This window comes from Bos indicus x Bos taurus, chromosome 6 (genome assembly GCF_003369695.1).
Source record: "Bos indicus x Bos taurus breed Angus x Brahman F1 hybrid chromosome 6, Bos_hybrid_MaternalHap_v2.0, whole genome shotgun sequence".
Lineage (NCBI taxonomy): Eukaryota > Metazoa > Chordata > Mammalia > Artiodactyla > Bovidae > Bos > Bos indicus x Bos taurus.
In genome coordinates, this window is record NC_040081.1 from 104,292,354 (window position 1) to 104,316,928 (window position 24,575).

A 24,575-nucleotide genomic window follows, 5' to 3' on the forward strand; every position below is an offset into this window, starting at 1 on the left:
CACATAGAAACATACAGACACACAGAAACATACATACACGTACACAGAGATACACAGAGAAACATACAGACACATACACAGTAACATACATACATACACAGAGACACATACAGACACATACACAGATACATACACACAGAGAAACATACAGACACACGGAGATACACAGAGAAACATACAGATACACATAGAAACATACAGACACACACAGACACATGCATACACATACACAGAGATACACACAAACATACAGACACATACACAGTAACACATATACATAGAGAAACATACAGACACATACACAGATACATACACACAGACACATACACAGATACACACAGAGAAACATACAAACAGATACACACAGATACAAACACACAGAAACATACATACAGACACATACACACAGATATACACACACACAGTAATAAACACACACATGTGCTGTGCTTAGTCTCTCAGTGGTGTCCAACTCTTTGCGACCCCATGACTGTAGCCCACCAGGCTCCTCTGTCCATGGGATCCTCCAGGCAAGAATACTGGAGTGGGTTGCCATGCCCTCCTCCAGGGGATCTTCCTGACCCAGGGATCAGACCCGGGTCTCCCGCATTGCAGGTGGATTCTTTACTGTCTGAGCCACCAGGGAAGCCCAAGAAAATTGGAGTGGGTAGCCCATCCCTTCTCCAGGGGATCTTCCTGACCCAGGAATCAAACCAGGATCTCCTGCGTTGCATGTGGACTCTTTACTAGGGAAGCCCACAAACACATACACACACAGTAACAAACACACACACATACACAGTAACACACAGACACACACACAGTAACATACACATAGACACGTACACACAGACACATACACACACACACACACAGTAACACAGACACACACACAGTAACATACACATAGACACATACACATAGACACGGACATACACACAGTAACAAACACACAGACACATAAACACACACAGTAACACACAGACACACACACAGTAACATACACATAGACACATACACATACAGCAACATACACACAGACGTGGACATACACAGTAACATACACATAGACACGGACATACACACAGAGTAACATATACACAGACATGAGCACACACACAGTAACATGCACACAGACATGGACAGACACAGACACACACAGACACGTACACACAGATGCACACACACGAGCCCACGCCAGGGCACACAGGCACTGTGTCTGGAAGGAGGTGCAGAACACAGACCCAGGAGGCCTCTGGGGATGAAGGTCGCACAGTCTCCCCACACTGGACAATTTCTGTACCATCTTCATTTTTTATCACATCCACGTATCACCTTCTTTGTAAACTGGCCACTTGTTGTATTCTGGGCCCAGTGTAGACAGCCTGGGGTACACCTATGACTGGGCCTCAGGGACGCCAGACACGCCATGGAGCTGTGGATGCGGCTGCCCTTCTGACACTGCCAGTCACCCTGGTGACGCATCAGTCACTGGCTAATCAGCTGTCTCACAGATGCCCTTGAGTCCCAGACGCCAACCCCACCCCTGAGCTGAGACCAGCTGAGCACGGCAGACCCTCCGGGGTCCCCATCACCTCCACCCTGGACAAGAGTGTTCAGGGAGAGCCTGCCCCTCCCCAGAGGGTGGTCCCCATAAGCACAGGACTTGACTTTTTGCCCCGCATTCTGCAAAGCAACCAGCACCGGACCGCGGGATGGGCCCAGGAACGTCTTGCAGGTGGACACATGACAGTCCCTGAGGAGACTGGGCTGGGTGATGAGACGTCCCCTGCTGCAGGGTCCAGGGATCGGGAGACAAAATGACGCTGCCTCTGGGCCTCGAAGGCATGCCCTGGAGGCCCGGGAGCCGCTGGGCAGGGTGAGCGTGCATCCTGGGCAGAAACGGCATGCAAAGGCACTGTGTGTCAGGTCAGGAGGTGTGACCAGGAGCCGTGCCCAGGTCCCTGGCCCAGATCCACTGCTCCCTCCCTTCACCCCACACAGCCACCCTGGCCACTGGCCATGCGGGCCCCAGCCACGAGTCCCCATCTCCAACACAGGGTGGAGCCACGGCTGCCTCGGGACCCAAAGAGCCACAGGAAAGGTGCCATCGGGGATCCCGGTGGCGGCTACACACAGGCAAGGACAAGACCACCTGGCTCAGGAGGGCAGCCTAGCGGGACAGCGGAGGCGGACGAGCATGGAACTGGGTGATGAAGGAAGTGGGAAGAGGTAGCGCAGTGGCCCTGGGACTTGTGTCAGCAGAGGCAGCAATGGAGTACGTGCACGGCTTTCCAGCAGGAGCGGCAACCCTGCCTGCCTACCGTGCCCAGGAGAGGCAGCCAGACCCTGAGTAAGTCACCCAGCTCCTCCGGGCCCAGGATCCTGCCAGCCAATAGCAGTGAGAGGACGCACACCCAGGGCTGGTGGGACCGTGGAGGACTGACTCAATGCAGTGATGAGAGGACAGAACCGGACACAGTGGGTGCTCTGGAAGGAGGCATTTGCTACTGCTGCTGCAGCTGTCACCACGGCCAGCAGATGCGGAGCTGGGCTCTCAGTCCAGACACGCAGTCCCCCTACCCAGGCCCGATGCTTGATCTTCCCCGAGCCCCCCTCCTCACATTCACCTGGCTACTGCTCGCCCAAATCTGCCCTGCCTGGGACCCGGCTACCTGCTGGCGGCCCCTGGGAGCAGTGAGGGCAGCTCTTCCCACAGTCTAGAACAGCAGGGCTGTCCGTAGGGAGAGCTGTATCTAAAGTAACTGTCCTCCGTAACCCTTTATATTCTCTTTTGGGGCACTTGAAATTATTCCGAAAGGAGGTCTATGTCACACAACAGGTTAACAAGCGTTGTTAGACTATGTTCTCCATAAAATATCACCCCCGTTGAATTCAACTACATATTAACTACATACAGCACAATCAAGTGGGATTCATCCCATGGTTGCAAGGATGGTTCAACATCCGCAGACGTGATATATCACATTAACCAAGTGAAGGATAAAAATTATATGACCATCCCAATAGATGCATAAAAAGCATTTGACAAAATTTAACATGTATTCATGATAAAAACTCTCAATCAAGTGGGTATAGAGGGAACATACATAATAAAGGCCAAATATGATAAGCCCAAGCTAATAGCATACTCAAATAGTGAAACACTGATAACTTAAACTCCAAGATCAGTAACAAGAAAAGGATGCCCACTCTTGCTAATTTTATTCAACGCAGTATTACAAATCCTAGCCAGAGCAATTAGGCAAGAAAAAAACAGGCATCAAATTAAAAAAGGAAGAAGTAAAACTGTTGCTATTTGCAGATGACAAATTTTCTATGGAAAACCCTAAAGACTCCACCAAATAATTGTTAGAAGTTATCAACAAATTAAAGTTGCAGAATGAAAAATCAACATACAAAAATCTTTTGCATTTCTATACACTAGTAAATGAACTATCAGAAGAGTTAGGAAAACAATCCCACTTATAATTGCATCCCCAAGAATAAAATATCCAAGAATAAATTTAACAAAGGAGGTGAAAGGTCTATACACTAAAAATGACATTGATAAAAAAACCTGAAGATACAAATAAATGGAAAGATTCTGTTCTCATGCATTAGAAGAATTAATAGTTAATATGTCCATACTATCACTACCCAAAGAAATCTACAGATTCAATACAATCCCTATCACAATTCTAATTCCATTTTTCACAGAAATGGAACAAACAATCCTCAAATTTGTATGGAACCACAAAAGCCTCCAAATAAATAAAACAATCTTGAGAAAGAACAACAAAGCTGGAGGTATCATGCTCCCTGGTTTCAAACAATATTACAAAGTTATGGTAATCAAAACAGTATGGCATTGGCACAGAAACAGACCAATGGAACAGCAGAGAGAGCCCAGAAATAAACCCACACAAATATGATCAATTAATTTATGACAATGGAGCCAAGAATATAAAATGGGGAAGGACAGTCTCTTCAATAAATGGTGCTTGGGAAACTGGAGAGCCTTGAGCAAAAGAATAAAATTCAACCACTACCTAACACCATATGCAAACATTAACCCAAGATGGATTAAAAACTTGAACATGAGTTTTCTTAGGAAAAAAACATAGGTGATAAGTCCCTTGACATTGGTCTTGGCAACTAAGCAAAAGCAACAAAGGCAAAAATAAACAAGTGGGACAACATCAAACTAAAAAGCTTCTGTGCAGCAAAGGAAACCATCAACAAAATCAAAAGCAACCTACTGAAAGGGAGAAAATATTTGTAAATCATGTATCTGATAAGGGGCTAATGTACAAGATATATAAAAACTCATATGAGTCTAGAGCAAAAAGCCAAACAATCCAAAAAAAATGGGTAGAGGAACTGAATAGGCCTTTTTCCAAGGAAGACATACAGATAGCCAACAGGTAAATGAAAAAGTGCTCAACATCACTAGTCAGGAAAATGCAAATCAAAACCACAATGAGATATCACCACACACCAATTAAAATGGCAATTTTCAAAAAGACAGGAAATAATGGTTGGCAAGGACATGGGAAAAAGGGAATTCTCCTACACTATTAGTGGGAATGTCAACTGGGGCAGCCATTATGGAAAAAGTATGGAGGTTCCTCAAAAAAATTAAAAATAGAACTACCATATGGTCCAGCAATCCTGCTTCTGGGTATTTATCTGAGGGAAATGGAGATACTAGCTTGAAAAGACATCTGCACCTCTGCGTTTACTGCATTGTTTATAGCGGCCAAGATACAGAAGCAACCGAAGTGTCCATTGATGGGTGAATGGATAAAGATGTGGTGTATATATTCAATGGAGTATAATTCAGCCATGCAAAGAAGGAAATCTTGCCATCTGCAACAACACGGGTAAACCTTGAGGGCCTTACGCTAAGTGAAATAAGTCAAACCAAGAAAGACAAACAGTGCTTTGAACTCACTTAAGTGCGGTATCTTAAAAAACAAACAGGAAAAAAACTGACCTCAAAGATACAGAGAACAGAGAACAGACTGGTGGTGCCAGAGGCAGGGGGTTGGGGTGGGAGAACTGGGTGAAGGAGGTCAAAAGATACAAACTGCCAATTAAAGATAAATAAGTCAACCTAGACAGCATATTAAAAAGAAGAGACATTACTTTGCTGACAAAGGTCTGTCTAGTCAAAGCTATGGTTTTTCCAATAGTCATGTATAAACGTGGGAGTTGGACCATAAAGAAAGCTGAGAACCAAAGAATTGATGCTTTTGAACCCTGGTGTTAGAGAAGACTCTTGAGAGTCCCCTGGACAGCAAGGAGATTAAACCAGTCAATCCTAAAGGAAATCAGTCCTGTATATTCATTGGAAGGACTGATGCTGAAACTGAAACTCCAATACTTTGGCCACCTGATGTGAAGAACTGACTCAGTGGAAAAGACCCTGATGCTGGGAAAGATTGAAGATGGGAGGAGAAGGGGATGACAGAGGATGAGATGGTTGGATGGCATCACCGACTTGATGGACATGAGTTTGAGAAAGCTACAGGAGTTGGTGATGGACAGGGAAGCCTGGCGTGCTGCAGTCCATGGGGTCACAAAGAGTCAGACACGACTGAGCAACTGAACTGAACCAAAATGAAGTCAAGAGGATGTGGTATACAGCACAGTGACTGTAGTTAAAAACACTATGTTGCATATCTGAAAGTTGCTGAGACAGGAGTTCTTAAAAGTTCTCATCACAAGGAAAAAAAATGTGTCACTATGTGTGGTGGCAGATGTTAACTAGACTTAGAGTGTGATCATTTCTCAATACACACAAATATTGAATCAGTCTGTTGCACACTTGAAACAAATATGCTCTCTCCATGTCAATTACATCTCAATTTTTTTAAAAAAATAAGATGATCCTAAGTCCTGGAAAGACACACATTCTGAATCTTTCCCTTGGATTGGAAGCCACATGGAGTCTGGTTCACAGCGCCCCATCTGTTTAGGTGTAAAAATAACCCCTTCTCCGAGGGGCGGTGGGGAAGCACCTCCTAAGGGCTCTCCTCCCAGGAAAGAGGACGCCTGGACCTTTCACCCAGGATACCTGGGCTCGATGGCCAAGGTGCTCACAGCACTGAGAAATGAGAACACAACAGTCCCCGGAGCAGCCAATGAAGAAGGCAAAGGAATAAATCCCCAGAGAATCAGCAGGAGCTGTGGTGGTGGTTCAGTCGCTAAGTCGTGTCCAACTCTTGTGACCCCATGGACTGTAGCCCACCAGGCTCCTCTGTCCATGGGATTCTCCAGGCAAGAATACTGGAGTGGGTTGCCATTCCTGTCTCCAGGGGATCTTCCCGACCCAGGGATTGAACCTGTGTCTCCTGCATTGCAGGCAGATTATTTACTGACTGAGCTACAAGGGAAGCAGGAGGCGTGGGGCATGGCAAAGCCTCCCACACCCATAGGCTATCTCGCTCCACCCCCCTCAACACCTCTGTGAACCCTGAACCTCTCCTGGGCTCCAGAACCTGCTCAGACCTGGGAAGCACCCTATGGGGAGGGTGGAGGCAGCAATACAGGTTCACATTTCACTACTCCGATTCACATTTCACAACTCGAGTTCACATTTCACTACTCGGGCACGGTGCCCACCCCGTGGTCACCACTGACCGAGAAGAGAACCATGGGCCTCTCCAGGAAGATCCCCACCTGGCTCAGAACTGGGCCCGGCTCTGCCACCCACCACCTGCGTGACAGCAGGTCCCCGGTGCATCTCCCCTCTGAAGCAGGGAACAAGGCCCCACGCTTTGACAGGTTTACCAAGAGGATGGTAAGTGCTCAGGCTTGAGAGCACATTGCCAGCCCCTCGTGCTGGGCCCCTGTCAAGGCTGAACGGTGCCCCCCCTAAGCCAGGTACTTGTGAATGTGACCTTATTTAGAATAGGGGTCCTTGCAGGTGTGATTACATTAATTGAGGTCATTTGAGCGAGCCCTAATCCAGGATGACTGGGTCACGAAAAGGGGACCGTTGGGACACAGAGGCACACGCTCAGGGAGGAGGCCACGTGAAGACGGAGGATGGAGGTGGTGCAGCCACAAGCCAAGGACTGCTGGCAAGCCCCGGTCGCCCCGGTCCCCCCGTCCCCGCCCCCCAGGCCCAGAAGAGGCAAGGAAGGCCCCTCATCTGGGGGCACATCCGAGGGGGTGACTAACATTTTCACACTTCCACTTTACATGCACAAAGGGACTCTGAAGGTGGCATCAAGTCAAGGATCTCGAGATGGAAGATTCTCCTGGATCATCCAGGAGTGGAGTCACAGGCAAGTGAACTTCTGCGAGGGAGACTGAGAGAGACTCGGCTACAGAGGAGAAGGCAATGGGACACTGGAGGGGCTGTGCTGCAGGCTATGGAGATGGACAAGGGGCTGAAGGGCAAGGAAAATGAGCAGTGCAGCTCCAGGGGCTGCAGAGGCACGGAGACTGTGCCCCAGAGGAAGCGCAGCCAGGAGGGCTGACTCAGGACTTCTGGCCTCCAGATATGCGTGGCTACCAGCCTCTCAGCTGCCAGTCCTTGTCATGGCCACCCCAGGAAACAAATTCACCTCCTTTCAAGCCCATCCACTTACAAAGACCAAGCCCCTGCAGGGAAGGCTGAAACCTAAGCACCAGGCAGACAGAGGAGCCTCCCGAACTCAGAGAACAATGAGTGAGTGGGTGCAGGTGGCCCGTCCCCGCAGTGAGGAGTCACAGGGCAACCCTTGGGGACCCAGAGCAAGCCAGATGTCTACACCTCAAACAGAACATACATGCAGCCTGTGGAGGACTGTCTGCCTGGGTTTTACTATAGAAATGATGGTGCATGGGAAGGAGGCAGGACCCCAGGTGGTTCTGGGACCCAGGAGGATGGGCAGCACCCACGGTGTCCTCTCTGGGGTGGGCTTCAGGCCTGAAGGCCAGGGATGGAGGCCAGGGAGTCCCTTGGCTCGTGGAAGGGCATTTCCTCAGAGACAGGGCCTTTCTTTCAGGGCCGATGACTTTATTGGGTGCACAGTGCTGGGGCCCACAATGCTTTTAGTGACCCCAGAAAATGGTTTTAACTTTTGCTTTTTAAAAGAAACAGAAAATAAAAAATAATGAATAAACAATAATGAATCCAGCCTGGATTATATTCATCTTTGGTCCAAGGCAATCATGAGACTTTTTTTTTTTTAAGGTAGAAAAGCACCTTGTGCCCCATGACCCTGCCTTCCTTGGTCATCAGCTTCCCCAGTGGCTGGCAGATGTTCCCAGGAGACCTGACAGCGGCCACCTTGGAGTGAGCTTGGCCAGCAGGGTCAGCCCTGGTCTCTGCAGAGTGGTGTTAACTCGTTACAACACAGGGTGAGAACTAGGAGGGGAAAGGTAGGAGCAGACACACTCCTGGGGGGAGATGTCCAGGAGAGGGGTCTAGGCTTGAAGGATAAGGAGCTGACCAAGGAGAATTCAGCAAAGAGGGTTATTGTCATAGGGAAAGCGAGGCTGCGCCAAAGCCTGGAGACCCCAAACACAGCAAGTTCAGCTGGTGTGGCTACAGCATCACGTGTCCTGCGGGAGAGGAGCCACAGGCTGCATGATAAAGGACCCCATGCATCATACCAAGAGTGCATGCATGCTAAGCCGCTCAGCTGCATCCGACTCTGTGCAACCCTATGGACTGGAGCCCCACCAGGCTCCTCTGTCCATGGGATTCTCCAGGCAAGAATACTGGAGTGGGTGGCTGTGCCCTCCTCCAGAGGATCTTCCCAACCCAGGGATCGAAACTCGCATCTCTTACGTCTCCTGCATTGGCAGGTAGGTTCCTTATCACCTGGGCAGCCTGTCATACCAAGAGGAGGGAGCCCAAATGGATCCTGGGTACTGCAGGATTCCAGGAGGTGGCTGCACCTCTATTATACCCTGAATTAGCATTTCTCACAGCTCCGGGAGGTGTCACTAGCTGCCTGAAGGACAGATGTTTGCCATCAGTTTACACGTGTGCATGTTGTGTGTGTGTGTGAGAACAGATTCTACATGTTCCCTAAATTGACATCACTTTTGTGCAGCTGCCAGTAAAAGCTCAAAAGCAGGAGATAATGGGATAAAATTACAGCTACTGTACGTGGTTGCACTCATCGCCCCGGTTCTCTGCCAGATGCCCCCCATGGTGGCCCTCACCCCCTGATGTGGGCTGTGGCTTTAAGGGACAGCACGTGGGAACAGCAAGGGTCAGGGAACAGCCTGGTGCAGGGTTTCCATCACGTTTGTGCCCCTGGCAGTCACATGAAGCCTATCAATCCTCAGACTCACGCTTAAAAATGCGTAAGACATGATACACAGGAAAGAAAACCAAGGATATTGAAATACTAATATGAAAATATTGCCAAAATGTAGATTTGTGATATAATATATACATGCTTCCTTATTAATACATCAAACAACAAGCTCTTACAATACTATGATTTCAAAGGAATGATGAGACTAAACACTTCCCGAAATCTCAATGTCACTTGCAGTGTGATCCATAGAACACCTGTGATTCGTGTTGGTGAGTCAAAAGTGTGACTTCTACTTCTGCAGCTGATTGTACCAAGTGAAAGAATGTGTCCACTGCAGACTATATAACACGCTGCTGAAAGAAATTAAAGTAAGACCCAAGTAATGGAATGACACCACGGATGGGAAGACAACGGTGCTAAGATGGGAATCCTTCCCAGACTGTGCTAAGATGGGAATCCTTCCCAGACTGATGTACACGCAATACAATCCCTATCAAAATCCCAACAGAGTTTTTCCACAGAAATGGAAATTGCAAGGGTTTGTGAATAGCCAAAACAATCTTTAAAATGAAGAATAAGTTGGAGGACTCAGGCTTCCCAATTTCAAAACGTACTACAAAGCTGCAGTAATCAAAACCAGTGTGGGGCTGGTGTAAGAGGAGCTGTATAGATCAATGATATAGAGTGGAGGAGTCCAGAACTATAAGCCTGTGTTCATGGCCAACTGCCTCTTCACTCAGGGTGCCAAGACCATTTAACGGGGCAAGAAGAGTCTCTTCAATAAGTGGCGTCAGGACAACTAGCTATCTGCCCATGAAAGAATCAAGTTGGACCCTGACCACACACCATTTACAAAAACTAATTCAAAATGGAATAAAAACCCAAATATAAAAGCTAAAGCCTTAAAATTCTTAAAAGAAAACATAAGAGGCAAATCTTATGACCCCGGATTTGGCAATGACGTCTTAGAACGCCAAAAGTACAATCAACAAAAATAATCCGTACTTGACCGAAATTTTAAAATTTTGTGCATTAAAGAACACAAGCAAGAAAACGATGAGACGACCCACAAAATGGTCGAAAATATCTGCAATTGATACGCCTGGTAAGGACCTAGTATCCAGAGTATATATAAAAAAACTCCTACAACTCAACAATAGAAAGACAAACAACCCAATTAAAAATGGAAAAGGACTTGAACAGACATCGCTCCGAAGAAGATAAACAAATAGAGAACAGGCACAGGAGGAGATATTCAACATCATTATCCATTATGAAGAAATGTAAACCAAAGCCACAGTGAGATGCCCCCTCACACCTACGAGAATGGCTACAATAAAAGTAAATAATGACTGTTGGTGAGGATATAAAAAAACCTTGCGCACCGTGAGTGGAAATGTAAAATGATGCCGCTACTGTGGAAACCAGCAGTTCCTCAGTATGTTAAACAAAAAATCAAGACGTGAACCAGCAATTCCACTCCCGGGTACAAACCGAAGAGAAGGCAAAACAGGTGCTCAAACAGAAACTTGTACCGGATGTTCATTCCAGCGCTATTCACACTTAACCAAAAGGAGGGAGCACCACAAATGCCCAATGATAAGGTGAAGAGATAAATGCAATGTGGACCGCATATTCTATGATTCCATTTCTATGAAGTGTCCAGAATAGGAAAATCCACAGTGACAGAAAAGAGATGAGTGATTGCTTAGAGCAAAGGGCAGAGGGAATCGGGGAGTACCTGCCAATGGGTATGAGGTCTCCTCTGGAGGTGACTGAAAATGTTCTGAAAGGAGATAGTGGTGATGGTTGGACAACACTGGAAATGTAATAAATATCACTACATTGAACACTTTAAAGTTGGAAATTGTATATTATGTATCAGTTCAGTCGCTCAGTTCTGTCCTTTGCGACCCCAAGGACTGCAGCACGCCAGGCTTCCCTATCCATCACCAACTCCTGGAGCTTGCTCAAACTCATGTCCATCAAGTCAGTGATGCCATCCAACCATCACATCCTCTGTCGTCCCCGTCTCCTCCCGCCTTCCATCTTTCCCAGCATCAGGGTCTTTTCCAATGAGTCAGTTCTTTGCATCAGGTGGCCAAAGTATTGGAGTTTCAGCTGCAGCATCAGTCCTACCAACACAGTTTGCTCCAAATAAAAGGGGAGGAGGGTGAGGCAGAGATAGGAGGCCAGACTATGGCAGGGGTCTTAGAGAGACAGATGGGAACCCCAAGCCAGAGCAGCCTTACCCCCAGAGAACAGAGGGGTCCCGGGGGTGTGTTCTGGAAAGAACAGCCAGGAATGGAAGCAAATAGGCTATGGGCCTCAGGGTGAACTTTATTAGGAATTTATAAGGAGAGGATCATATGCCAGACCTGCTCGGGACAGTCCTGGCAACGGTTCCTGCCCCAGCATCCCAAATGCACAGGGCCCACTGCCACTCCCAAAAGTATCCCACTCTGGGCCATTAATTACACAGCCATGCAACTTACAAGGCCCTGGCCGCTGTACCAGTTCTCTAAATGTTCACCATGAGCTGGGAACTGGCAGTTCACCCTATTTCACAGACGAGGGGCTTGAAGGGCATTTGAATATGCTGTGTTCCCACCTGCTCTTTCTGGTTGGGGTCTCCTCTCTTGCTGGGGGCCCTCCCAGGGGTCACTGCTCAACTGGGGTGGGAAGTAGGGCGTCTGTAGCAAGGCAGAGTCATCCCATGAACCCCACGTAGCTGCCAGTATGGAAAACAGAGCTTGGCAGGCTCTGTGTCAGGTGGACGTGGGTCTGAATCCTACTGCTACCCCCCAGTTAGCTGGCTGACCTTGGGCTGGGTTCCTCTCTGACCTTAATTCCCCACCTTTAAAACCAGGACAGAAGACCAACCTTCAAAACAGTAAGAGTGCAGGCAGGCAGCACTGGGTCGATGGTAGCTGGGTCATTCTTGCTCTGCTGTCTCTGCCCTCCCACCCTTGGGGCTGGGAGAGGGGGTAGAGAAATGTGCTTTTCTGCTGAGTAATGCAGTTTAAAAAAAAAAAAAGATCTTGGAAACATAAGATGAATCCTGACATCTCCAAGCATTTACAGCACTTAAATATTTTAGGTAACCCACACGAAGTGAACACACAGACACACCCCCCCAGATGATTCAATCCACTTAATTATTCGATTCTGGGTGAAGCCCCCACTGTACAGCTGGGCCAGGAAACCACAAAACAGGGCAGGGGAACCCCATCTGATGCTCTGCTGAAGGTGACAGGGCGCTGAAGCTGTTCAAGTATTTCTAGGATCCCTAGTGCCAACTCGTGAAGACCGCCCCCACCGGTGAGTGCCAAGGAAACGGTGTCACCGTTCATAAATATTTAACAAAGGCATCCTGAAACACACCAGGGGATTATTGGAGAGGGTGGAAAAACAGACTGACTGACGGCACAGGAAGCTCAAGGTCATTAAGGATGTGAGAAAAGATACAAACCACCCACAGATTCATTTGGTTGGTTCTCTTGTTTTGGCCACACTGTGTGGCATGCAGGATCTTATTTCCCAAACCAGGGATCTAACTGCTCACACACAACACCCCCCCATTGCCCCCTGCATTTGGGAGTGCACAGTCTTAACTGCTGGACCACCAGGGAAGTCCCTACCAACAGATTCATTTGTGGACAGAAAGCAAAGGGACCCCCCAGTGCAGCACACAGGGCCCATGCAAACAAATCCAGTCTCTCCTCCCAGGACGTTCTCCCAGCCCTGCGCCATCTGGGCGAGGCTGACCTTGGAATCTCTTAAAGGCCCAAAGGCAACGTGGCAGCAGGGGCTGGGACTGCAGCCTGTTCACCCGAACCCTGAACTCACAAGGAGAACACGCGTGGATGTCAGAGGTGTCAACAGCCCTCCATCACAGCAGTCGCAAGCAGAAATCTTCCTTTAATCTGCCTCATTATGGCCCCTCCGCTCTCCAGAATCCCACACAACACCATGACATGCTGCTCTGCATGGGTGAGCAGGACCACGCAATTAAAACAGTGTTTAGGTTTAGTTCATTTGAGAAACATCTTAGGCCCATGTTTATTCTCGGCACAAACACACCTCCAATTAACTAAGCGACCGCTTTCCTTGTTGACACCAACCTCTTTGGAAGCCTAGACTTTGGGCCACCGCTGGGTGGCTCATCCAGCAATCCCATATGAAGGAGCCTCAGAAAACCCTCTCCCCAGCCAGCGGTTACCTAGCAACCAGCCTAGCAACCTCGTAGCCAAGAGATTAATCCCCGGGTGATAATCATAAAGCAACATCCAAAAAGACATCTCGTCTCGAGGATGCCATCCAAAGGTATATAAAGATGAGGCTCAGAGCAGCGGCCTCCTGCTCCTGAACTACACAAGTTACAGACAAAAGGGGGCCATGTTATTTACTTGTTGCTTCAACAGCTGAAAGGCATGGTTTCATTCTGGCCCTTCACACACGGGGCCGGAAAGAATGAAGAGACGGCTGGGCTGGGGAGCCACATGGAAGCTGCCCGGTCACCGGCAGGACGAGGAAGATGTTCTGTCCCAGGAGAGCTGTGACTGACCCTCAAGGTTGGGGGGGTGCGTGCAGGTCCTCCTCTCTGCTGCCCACATGCACCCCAGTTTTCCAAAAGAGAGCCCCCCGCCCTCAGCCAGCTGACACCACCCACCAGAGAAGCACGCCTCACTGTCTGCGTGCATTCAGAGATGCGAGAAACATAAGTGGGCAGGAAAAAGCCAAGAGAACATTCTAGAAGGGCTAAAACCCTCAGCGTCTTCAAAAGGCACAGGCTTTTCTGAGCCTGCCCTGCCCACGTGCTAGAACGCAGCCCCACCCACAAAAGGTCACAAACCCAAAAGAATCATCTGGAGAGGTTGTTACAATACCCTAGGGTCCGAGGTCCCACTGCTACAATCAAACCTCAAGAGATTCCAACAGAGGTGGCCCCAGGTCACACCTGGAGGCTACACTCCACACCCAGAGCCCCAGGGCAGGCAGGCAGGGAACCTGTTTGGGAACAAAAGCAGGAAGTGTGCAGGATACAGGTCATTCAGCTGAGCAAGTTGGGACCACAGGCCTCCAGGTCAAGCTGGCCAGGTGGCTTCACACTGACTGTGGGACCCTGGGCGTGTCACCTGCTGACTGCATGACCACCTATAAGGACTCACACCCCCACCCGACCACCTATAAAGACTCACACCCCCACCTGGCCCAGAGAGGAGCTTCCTCGGGAGCTACCATCAAACGTACCCAACAAGCCAGGGTCCCTGGAAATTTCGCCAAGTCTCCATCACTCGGGGCCGGCAGCCTGGTCTGTCACCCCGACTTACGGAGCTGTCACCCTGTGTGTCCAGCACCAGACGGAAGGCATCGGGGAGCTCCTCTCCTGCCTGACACAGAGGGGCTGGGAAGTTCTGTCTGCACCCAGAGCCCCGCACCTTCACTCTGCCTGACGGTGGCTCGGGGGCACTAAACTCCGGCTGCCTTCCCCAGGTCACCAACTCAGGTCAAGGGGCCTTTGCTTATTAGCAGGGTCATCCCACTAGACAGACTCACCCCACTCACTGGGGCATGAGATCATAGGCCTCACACCCGAAGAGAAGCATGGGCCAGGGAAGGGCACCGCAACATAAAAAGCTGAAATTCGAGGCTCACATGGGGAGGACTCAAGGTACATGGGCACCCCCATATCCGAAGGCTGCTGGAAAGGAGGGTGACTGGTGTTCAGACAGAGGCCACAGGGCGGCAGGCACTGGGAAGGGTTTTGAATCAACAAAGGAAAAGGCTTCTTAGAAGCAAGTCAGTCCAGCAGCAATGGGTCCCCTGGGCTCAGAGCATCCTGTGCAATGTGTCCTGCAGGAGAAGCCGCCTGGACCTCAGGTGTTATTGCCAAGGGCAGGCTGCTCAGGGTCAAGATTTCCACCTCAATTCCCCCTCAACTGCAAAACGCAGATAATAACAGTGCCTGTCCCCTGAGGTTTCTGAGTATAAAATGAGATCATAAACATAACGAGCCTGACCCAGAGTCTGGCTCCTGGGAGCACTCCATTACTGTGAGAGGCCGTCATTGCCTTGTTAAAAAGGGCAGTAGAACCACCAGGAGGGTGAGGTTAATCCTGGGAGGCTTCTCGGCAGAGGTGATATCTGAGCTAGTACTGGAAGGTGACAGAAGGGGAACCGGGCCTAGAAATTGGAAGCAGGGCCCACGGAGCGCTGCGCGTGGCAGGAGGGGTGATGGAAGGGCACTGGACTCAGAGGCAGAGAGTCGTGGGGAGGACCCCAGCCCCCCCGGTGACCTTCTGGGACTCAACGGCCTCAGCTGCAAAAGGGGCTGATACTCCCTTCAGGATGGCCCTGAATCACAGGGAGGCCACAAATCACAGGGAGGCCACACAAAAAAAGTGTACAGACATGCCTGGTTTACACATAGACCTGGGAAACAGGCCACTGCAGTGCAAAAAAATCCGCTGAGTGCCAACTGTGGACAACACCTCTTAGACATCCCTGGGAGGTGGGAGCAGAGAAGGCAGGACCTCTGCCACCACAGCCCACCCCCTGGGATAGCACTGATCTTCTGGGCCCAGGTTCTTGACAACCGGAGCCTGGTAACCACACAAAGGCCCAGCTGTGGCTGAGAGCCCTGGAGGCTCTGGTGCGTCATCCACGTCTTAAATAAGGGACCTGGGGACCTGCATCAGGTGAGCAAAAAGCACAAGCAAAGGACCCCAGAGGTGGGGTCAGAGCCTACAGGCAACTCACAGATGAAGGGATGGCCATTCAAGGGCCACAAAGTGTACTGCCTTGTAGGGACACAAAATGCCAGGGCCAGAAGAGGCAGGGTTCAAAGCAGGGATAACAAACCCAGCCATGCTCAGAGATCCAGATGGTGATGGTTATCATGACCTTGAAAATGAGGTCACCTCTGCCTCAGCCAGGGGCTGAGCCCCAGGTGTGGACAGGACAGGATGAGCAAGTGGGCCCAGAAGAGGCACATGCCAAGCGGCTGGCCAAAGCAGGAGACAGATGGTGACCTTAGGTCAGTCTGACCTGGTCCCCCATGAACCTCGCAACACAGATGAGCCACCAAGCCAGGAACCGCCAGAAGACCATCTCCACCTGTACACCCTCCTGGATACCAGCAGAAACCACAGATGCAGGCCTGTCTATGCCTCAACTTCTCCATCTGTAAAATGAGTTGCACAATAGTACTTGCTTCTCCAGAAGGTTGATAGGAGGATTAGATGAGCTGACACCAGTAAACACCCCTACAGACACAAAAGACACAGTGACTCTGATGGGACCTGCTGTTTGGTTTTCAGGCAAGCCCCTGGATGGTCTTCCTCCAGCCCAGGAAGGCAGCACCAAGGGAGGGGAAGAAGGACTTAAAGCTAGATTATGTCCTGGCATACCCAATCACCCCACAAAGCCACTCACTCCTTTGGGGTTGACTTTCATCTCTTAACCAGTTTGCAGGGTTGACACAGAGAGAGAACAGGATGCAATATGCAAAGGGGCTTTGGAAACTGCAGCGCATGGGGTGGGCAGGTGTCTATGCACCCAGCAGCCATGTGGGTGACAACCAGGGTGGCCAGTCAAGGCCACCCTTCAGGGCCTGGGTGACTTATGTCTCCTAAATCATTCCTTTGAATCTAGGTGAGGGCCTCCATTTTATTATCTTTCATGTTTGCCAAAGAAACAAAGTTTCCAGAGTATCAATATCCTAATTTGTTCCTCAACCATCACAGCTGCTTCCACCCTCAGAGGCCACACAGACTCAGTGGAGAAGGCTTTGTCCCCAGGCTTGGCTGGAACCCTGACCCTTTCAGTAGCTGTCTCTCCCTAAAGAATGGTCTGGAGCAGCTTCTTTCCCCAAAGTGAGCACGTCCGGCAACCTGTGTACAGAGCCGGCCAGGCCCCACACCTCCGCATCCTGTCAAGGGTGGTGATAGGTGAAGTGTGAACACAAGGGCTCCAGAGTGGACCACCTCTGACTCCTGGCCCTGCAAGGGACAGCTGTGACCGCCCTGTGCCTCAACTTCCCCATCTGCAAAACAGGTTACATGGAGAGTACTGACCCCCTGGGGAGGGATGCTCAGATGGCTCAGACTGGGTCTTGCACCAACTAAAGGCAATGGTTGCCTTTTTGTTATTGTTTGCCCCTCTTCTGCACTTAAGGTAAAGATTTTACTATTTATAAAGTGTTAGCTGCTCAGTCATGTCCAATTCTTTGTGACCCCATGGACTGTAGACCGCCAGGCTTCTCTTTCCATGGAATTCTCCAGGCAAGAATACTGGAGTGGGTTGCCACTCCCTTCTCCAGGGGATCTTACAGACTCACAGGTCAAAACCAGGCCTCTCGCATAGCAGGCAGATTCTTTACTGTTTGAGCTACCCAGGAAGCCATATATACCTCTGTCTAAAAGAAAGTAGAGGAGTGGGTTGTCCCTATTATTAAAACTTGGTAATACTGATCATTTTCTGAAAATAAAAAAAGAAAGAAGAAATTTTAAAAACCACAAGGTCAATTTTGCATATCTGGGGTCAGCCCATATTAGCGTCTCATTCTGTTCCCATCATTCCACAGGTCATCTCTGGAGCCCAGTGGACCTGTCCTGGGGCAAAAGCAGCATCTCACCTGTCTCCAGGGCCACTCACCTTGAACCTCTCGGTGACGCCCTCAGTGATGCTGACTGTGAACTCCGCTATCTTGGGAGGACGCACTTTGCCTTTCTTGCGGTCAGGTTCATATTCAGTCTTAGTTTTCACAACCACCTTGTTCAGGAAACAGAAGAAAACAGTTAGGAGTATGGCCACATGCATTCCAACACACCTGTCCAAAGAGGACAGGTTGTAGGGGGGGACTCTAGTGTTCAAAGTCACCATTTTGCCAGGAAGTATTTCACAAAAAGAATGAGTACAGTCACCACTTATTACAACTCTCCTCTGTGCCAAGACTAGCAGAGAAATTACCCATTGGTAATCCTGAAAGCAGCACCAGGAGGGAAGTATGACAACAGAGAGGCAGAGAAGTTAAGCTCCGAAGCCAAGGCCACGGACCTAATAGGCAGCAGGCCTATTAGGGGTCAGCAGGGCCCCAGACTCCTGATGCAGTGCTCCCCCAGCACCTGGGGCTCCCGCCGCCTTATCTGGTGCTCCCTTCACAGTGAACTCCCTTCACTGTGGTGTTGGAGAAGACTCTTGAGAATCTCTTGGACTGCAAGGAGATCCAACCAGTCCATCCTAAAGGAAATCAGTCCTGAATATTCATTGGAAGGACTGATGCTGAAGCTGAAACTCCAATACTTTGGCCACCTGATGAGAAGAACTGACTCATTGAGAAAGACCCTGGTGCTGGGAAAAACTGAAGGCAGGAGAGGAAGGGGACGACAGAAGATGAGATGGTTGGATGGTATCACCGACTCGATGGGCATGGGTTTGAGCAAGCTCTGGGAGTTGGTGATGGACAGGGAAGCCTGGCATGCTGCAGTCCACGGGGTCGCAAAGAGTCAGACACGACTGAGAGACTGAATTGATCACTGCCCAGAGCTTCATGGTCTGGGTAGTGGGAAGGAAGGATACATTTATTTTTTATATGCTGCCAGGGGTAAAATAATAAGATTCAAGTGCACTATTTCCCTCCACGATTAGGAAGGAACAGGAAACCAGCCTTCAAGCAAATCACTTTTGGGGAGTCTGTCTCACCCCCACCATCCTCCTCTCTTCCCTGTCTCTGCGTGCTCAGTCGCTTCAGCTGTGTTTGACTCTTTGTGACCCCATGGACTGTAGCCTGCCAGGCTCCTCTGTCCATGGGATTCTCCAGGCAAGAATACTGGAGTGGGTTGACCACTTCCTACTCCAGGGGATCTTCCCAATCCAGGGATCGAACCCATGTCTCTTACCCCTCCTGCATTGGCCAGCAGGTTCTTTACCACTTAAATGGTCTCCTTGCTTGTTACCCTTCCACTCTCTACTGTGAAGCAGGCGATGTTTTTCCAACCAGGAAACCTATTCTGCCTTTGTTCCAGGGTAAATCTGTTCCCATCATCACCACCAGCTTCAGATGAACCCTAACCCAATCTTGCAGCCTCCACCCTCAGCCTCTCTGCATCATTTACTGCCCTCCTCATACCCTGTTTCTGAGATTGTTTCCTTCTCTGTCCCGACTTGACGAGGCGGCGAGGTACCCAGGGGCTACATGTCTCTAATCCCCAAACGCCCACCCCCACCCCAAAGCAGGAGCCAGGAAGTGGCTGTTGGACTGGAGAGGACCAGCCCCCCGCTGCCAACCTGCTTCCTCACCCAGGTGGCAGCGCCCTTCACTGGGTGGGACATACCGCCTTGCATGATGCTGGGACCCAGGGCAGAACAAGGACTCAGGAGATTGCAGGGATCCCACACTGAGCTGTGACAGTGCACCCAGCCTCAGGGAGAAATTGGCTCATACCTCGTGACACTGAAAAACTGATCCAAGGGCCGCATCACTTGTAAGCACACCCTTGGCCCCCTCCTCCCTCCCTCCGGTTGCACGCAGCTCTCCTCTGCCCAGCCTGACAGCCTGTGTGCCCAGTCCAGGGGCACCGTCTCCAGGGCAGCACTAGGGCTTAACCCTGCCATCCTTGAACCCCAACTGTACCTGACTAGCTGCGTGACTCGAAGCACACCCTTGGCCACTTGGAACCTCAGTGTCCTGGCCTGTGAAATGGGAACAAGGCCCATCTGGTTGGGCTACTGCGAGGAGGAGGGAATCCCTGGGACCCTCAGCCCGGTGGGAACCCGCTCAGTAGCCCATCGGCCCAGATTCAGTCTGCCTCTGCCACTACAAGGCTGACCTCAGGCAAGTTCCTTACTCTCTGTGCCTCCATTTCCACATCTGTAAAATGGGGCAACAGCGGTGGTTACTGTCTAACGTCAGCAACACGAAAGGAAGTGAAAGCTGTAAACCACGCAGACAAGGGCTTGGCGCGTAATAAGCATTCAACACATGTCAGCGGAGACTGTGTAGCGGGTAGTCACAGAGCGGCTGCCAGCTCTGTGACTACCCGCACTGTCGCACCTCCAGAACCTCGGCACGCAGCACACAGCCCATTGACAACCCTATCTGCACTATCTGCCCCCAGACACGTGTCCTCTGGGACAGGTGACATCACCTCCCTGAACCTGGGCTGGGAGCAACACCGTACCACTGCTTGGGTTAAGAGACATCCTATGTGAGCACAGTCTGGCTCCAAGACGGCAGAGCAAGAAGTCTTGCTGGAGCTTCACATCCTGGAGGGTGGTGGCCATCAGTTGAGTGACCTTGGGCATGTCCTGTAAACTCCCGGAGACTCGGTTTCTTCATCTGTGACCTTAGAAATCTTCTGGCCCAACCATCACTTCCTGCTAGAATCCCCAGCTGGGAGCATCACAGGGATGGGAGATTCATCACCTTTCAGAGCAGCCTAGGTTACTCCAATACTTTGGCCACCTGATGCAAAGAGCCGACTCATTGGAAAAGACCCTGACGTTAGGAAAGATTGAGGGCACGAGGAGAAAGGGGTGGCAGAGGATGAGATGGTTGGATGGCATCCCTGACTTGATGGACATGAGTTTGAGCAAACTCCGGGAGATAGTGAAGGACAGGGAAGCCTGGCATGCTGCGGTCCAAGGGGTCACAAAGAGTCGGACACAACTGAGTGACTCAACAACAAGGCTGCTCCTGGACGGCCCAATTGGTTGGTCAAGACTTCATACCTCCCTGAAACCTCCTCCCTGCTATAAGCCAACCGTGTGCCAGACGTTTCCAAAATGGAACAGACTTAGGACGCAAGAGGAGGCTGAGTGGAGGGAAGGACCTGACGGCAGTGCTGCCTGGGCATGCAGCGTTCCTGGCACAGGCTGCCATGGCTCCTGGGCTGAGGCAGGAGGGGAAGGTGGGGATGGTGGTGCCAGGCTGTGCTAACCCGGCAAGTCTGAAACCTACACGGCAAAAGGGAGGTGGGAGCCAAGGCCTCAGACAGCCCTGCCCCTCCCTCAAAGCCTCTTTTGGACCATCAATGCCCCAGAGTGGTCCCACATGCCCCAGGCGCACAGGCGAGATCAGCTGATCCTTTTCCTTGAAATGAAACACTTGTTTCAGCCTCCCTCCAGCCTCTGCCCCCTGCCTACCTACCCAAACACAGAGTTGGGAGGATGAGAATCACCTGGAGGAGCTGAGTAAGCCTATCAAAGGGCCCACCATGTGAATAAAGGAATCCTCCAGAGAGGATGGATCCATGGCAGGGATATTCCCCACATCCCCACCCCTGCCCCGCCACCCGTCATTGCCAACAGGCTGGAAAAAAGGCCAAGTCCTGAGTCAGAACCGCCCTGCCAGGCGTTCAATGAAACAAGAAGTGCCTGCACACTTCGGGGAAGAGAGAGCGCTTCCTGGTGGCTGGGGTGACTTCTAAAGAGCAGCAAGGCGGGCAGAAAGGATGCGAGTGCCCAATTTTAGGTCTCCGTTTCACGATACAGTTGTCTAGGCTTTTAAACGTTTTCTAAGCGTTAACTCTTGAAAAGACTAATCTTAAGGGACAGAAAGCACTCGATTGCAAGCTGTATTTAAGAAAAGAGGGGGTTCATTAAATTCAGCACACACGCAAAAATCCCACTTCCAGGAGAGGATGGTGAACGGCTCTCCCCAGTTACACGAACACTGAGGAGCGCGAGTGTTCAGCTTATTTGGAGATTTTCACAAAAGGAACAAAGAGAGGAAGGTGGCGGCGAAGGAGCGCGCATTCTGCCGCAGCTACCACCGGTGTGTTTGTGCGGGGGGAGAGGAGAAGGCCCCCAAGGGAGGGTCTATCTGGCCAAGGAGAGGGGTCTCCCCACCGCAAAGGGGCAAATCGGAAACTGCACCACCCCGGAAGGCGCGAGGGGCAGCCGAGCCGCTCCTGGGCTCACCCCAAAAGCAGAGCCCCTGGTACCCCGTGGCAGGCAGGCGCAGAGCGGGGCTGGCGGAGGAGGGGTCAGGGACCTTTCTCGGATCAGGGTCCCACGAAAATTAACAAAGGATCTTTCCCGGACCGCGCAGTTCCTGGGTCAGCACGAAGCTGTCATCCAAGGCGGGGCGCGGAGGGTGGGGTGATGGGGGGCGCAGACCGCCCGCTCCAGAATCCCTCGCGGGTACGTGGTCCCTCGAGGCGCGTCCTCCACCCCGCCCAAGCCCGTCCCCAGCACACACGCGGCGCGATCCTTTTGTTTCGGCCGCCACCCGAGATTTGGGGGTGCGCACCCGGCCGTGCGGGGTGCCGGGGTGGGGGGGGCCTCTCACCTTATCCGGGGGCGGGAACTGCAGCTGATTGACATCGAGGGGCGTCATCAGGGGGATGGTGTCGAAGCCATCCTCCAGCAGCGGCTGCTTGGTGCCCTTCTCCGCGAAATTGTTCCCCAACTTCACCATGGTTCCGGGAGACCCGAGGCTGCCAGCCTGCGGAGCGAGGGCCGGGCGGGAGTCACCGCGAGCCGGACCCACCCGCTGTCCCGGGCGTCGGCGAGCTCTCCGGCCCCACGCCTGGTCTCCGGGGAGGGGTCCTGAGGATGCAGAGGTCGCGGCTCTAGGGGTGAGGGGCGGGCGCGGTGTATTTACGGACTCCCACCCGCTGGACAAAAGCGCCGAGTACAGGGGCGCACAGCCGCCGGAGAGGGGGCGCCGCCCCTGCCCGTGAGGTCTAGACGCGTCCCCGGTCCTGGCGCGGCTGCGCCGGAGACCTGCCCGGGGACCCCCAGTCCCGGCCCTCCCACCGAGGGGTGATGCGCGGCCCTGGACCCGGCTCCCGGGCGGGAGTGTCCAGCCCGGGCGCCCCGCGGTCCCTCCGGCCGGCACTCACCCCACGCCCGGCTCCGGCAGGTCTGGGCTCCGGCCGCGCTCCGAGCCTCCGCGTCGCCCGCTCCTGCTCGCAGCAATGGCGGAGGCGGCGCCGCGCGGGGCCGGGGCGGGGGCACCGCGCGATTGGGCTCCCTCCTCCCGCTCGCCGCCTCCCTTCCTGCCGCTCCCGGGGGTTAATTGAGCGCGGTGAGTGCGTGCGTGTGGCGGCGGCAGCCTTGACGCAGCGCGCGCACCGGCCGCACAAAGGAGCGCGGGCCGGGCGCAGCGGGGAGCGCTCCCCGGGGGACCCCGCGATCTCCCGGACCTGGGGGCGGGGGAACAGGGGAGGGGTGGGATCGCGCCCCGGATGGGAGGCTCCGAGCGGCGGGAGGGCGCCCACAGGGCTGAAGCAGGGAATGGGGAGCGGGGCGGGCGGCCAAGAGAGGTGCGGGCTGCGCAATCCCGGGGCGGCGGCCCGGGCTCGAGGCAATTGAAAGCCAGAGAGGGGCGGGGGGCGATGCTAAGGATGGAGCAGTCCCCAAAAGTAGGGGAAAAGGTGCTCCCCCCACCACCCCCACCTTGCAGTCGATCTGGGAGTCCTGAAGAATGGGGAAGGGTCCGACGGGGAGGGTTCCAGGAGGCGGTAGAGGGCGGCAGAGACGGGAGCGTCCAGTTAGCGTGCGTGGCTGGGTGCGGGAGAGGGCGTGTCCCTGGTGGAAGGAGGCACGGATGGGAATCGAGGCTGGAGTGCGGGGCGGGGGGAGTTTTTTTTGGGGGGGGGTGCAGGCTTGGGGGGCGTTCTCCAGAGCCGGGGAGGGGGGCCCGGATTTGGGGGGACGCCCAGGTTAGCTGGAGGAAAGGAAATTCAGGGCAAAGAGAGCGCGCTGCGTGCCGCGTCGGAGGGTTTCTCTGGTCCCGATCCGAAGAGAAAGCTCGGGACGCTTCAGGCAGCTCAGCCTCAGGCCTCCAGGGCGCAGAAAGGGATCGTCCTGGAAAGAAAGAGGGGTTTTCTAACACGATCCGTTGGCCCACCCTCTCCGCAGCGGGGCCACTGTCGCAGCTGCCCAGATTAGGGCCCCCATTTTACAGACGTCCAACCAACTCTGGCTTTAGGACTTCCCCAGAGAGAAATTGCCGGGGTGTGGGAGCAAGACCCGGAGCCGAGGAAGGGGGCTCAAGGAAAAAAGGGCTCTTCCCAGGCCCCTGTGTCCTGCTGGGGCCCTGCTAGGACCCAGAGTAGGTGTTCCCTAAAGTCTTACTTTAACACACTTTGCCTGCTTCTGCTTTGCTTGACTGGTGCCCTGAAGCCCAGCGTTTTCCATCAGCTGCCTGCAAACCAGCCCCGCAAGACCTCCTGGCCCCCAGTCTACCTCTAGAATAGGAGCAGCCACTGCCTGCCAAGCCTTGAGCCACCGGCTCAATCTAGGAACCTGGCCATGGGCACCTTGGTTCCAGAATCACCAGGAGGGTACCAG

General features: G+C 52.2%; 1 protein-coding gene across 4 annotated transcripts in view; it reads right to left on the reverse strand.

Moving 5' to 3' along the window:
- The window catches only part of NSG1 (neuronal vesicle trafficking associated 1), a 48,794-nt gene extending 25,018 nt beyond the window's left edge, over positions 1 to 23,776 (reverse strand). The window contains exons 1-3 of one of the 4 annotated variants that reach the window (XR_003511607.1): positions 23,123 to 23,285; positions 22,567 to 22,722; positions 17,931 to 18,047 (exon numbers count right to left, since the gene is read on the reverse strand). Coding sequence is in view for 3 of the 4 variants with exons in the window: in XM_027545024.1 (XP_027400825.1) it covers positions 17,931 to 18,047; positions 22,567 to 22,695 (246 nt within the window). In the remaining variant the exon portion in view is untranslated. Of the gene's footprint in view, positions 1 to 17,930; positions 18,048 to 22,566; positions 22,723 to 23,122; positions 23,286 to 23,678 lie in introns of those variants that run through there. The other 3 variants (XM_027545024.1, XM_027545022.1, XM_027545023.1) reach the window with 3 other exon arrangements.
- Between the last annotated feature and the right edge of the window lie 799 nt (positions 23,777 to 24,575).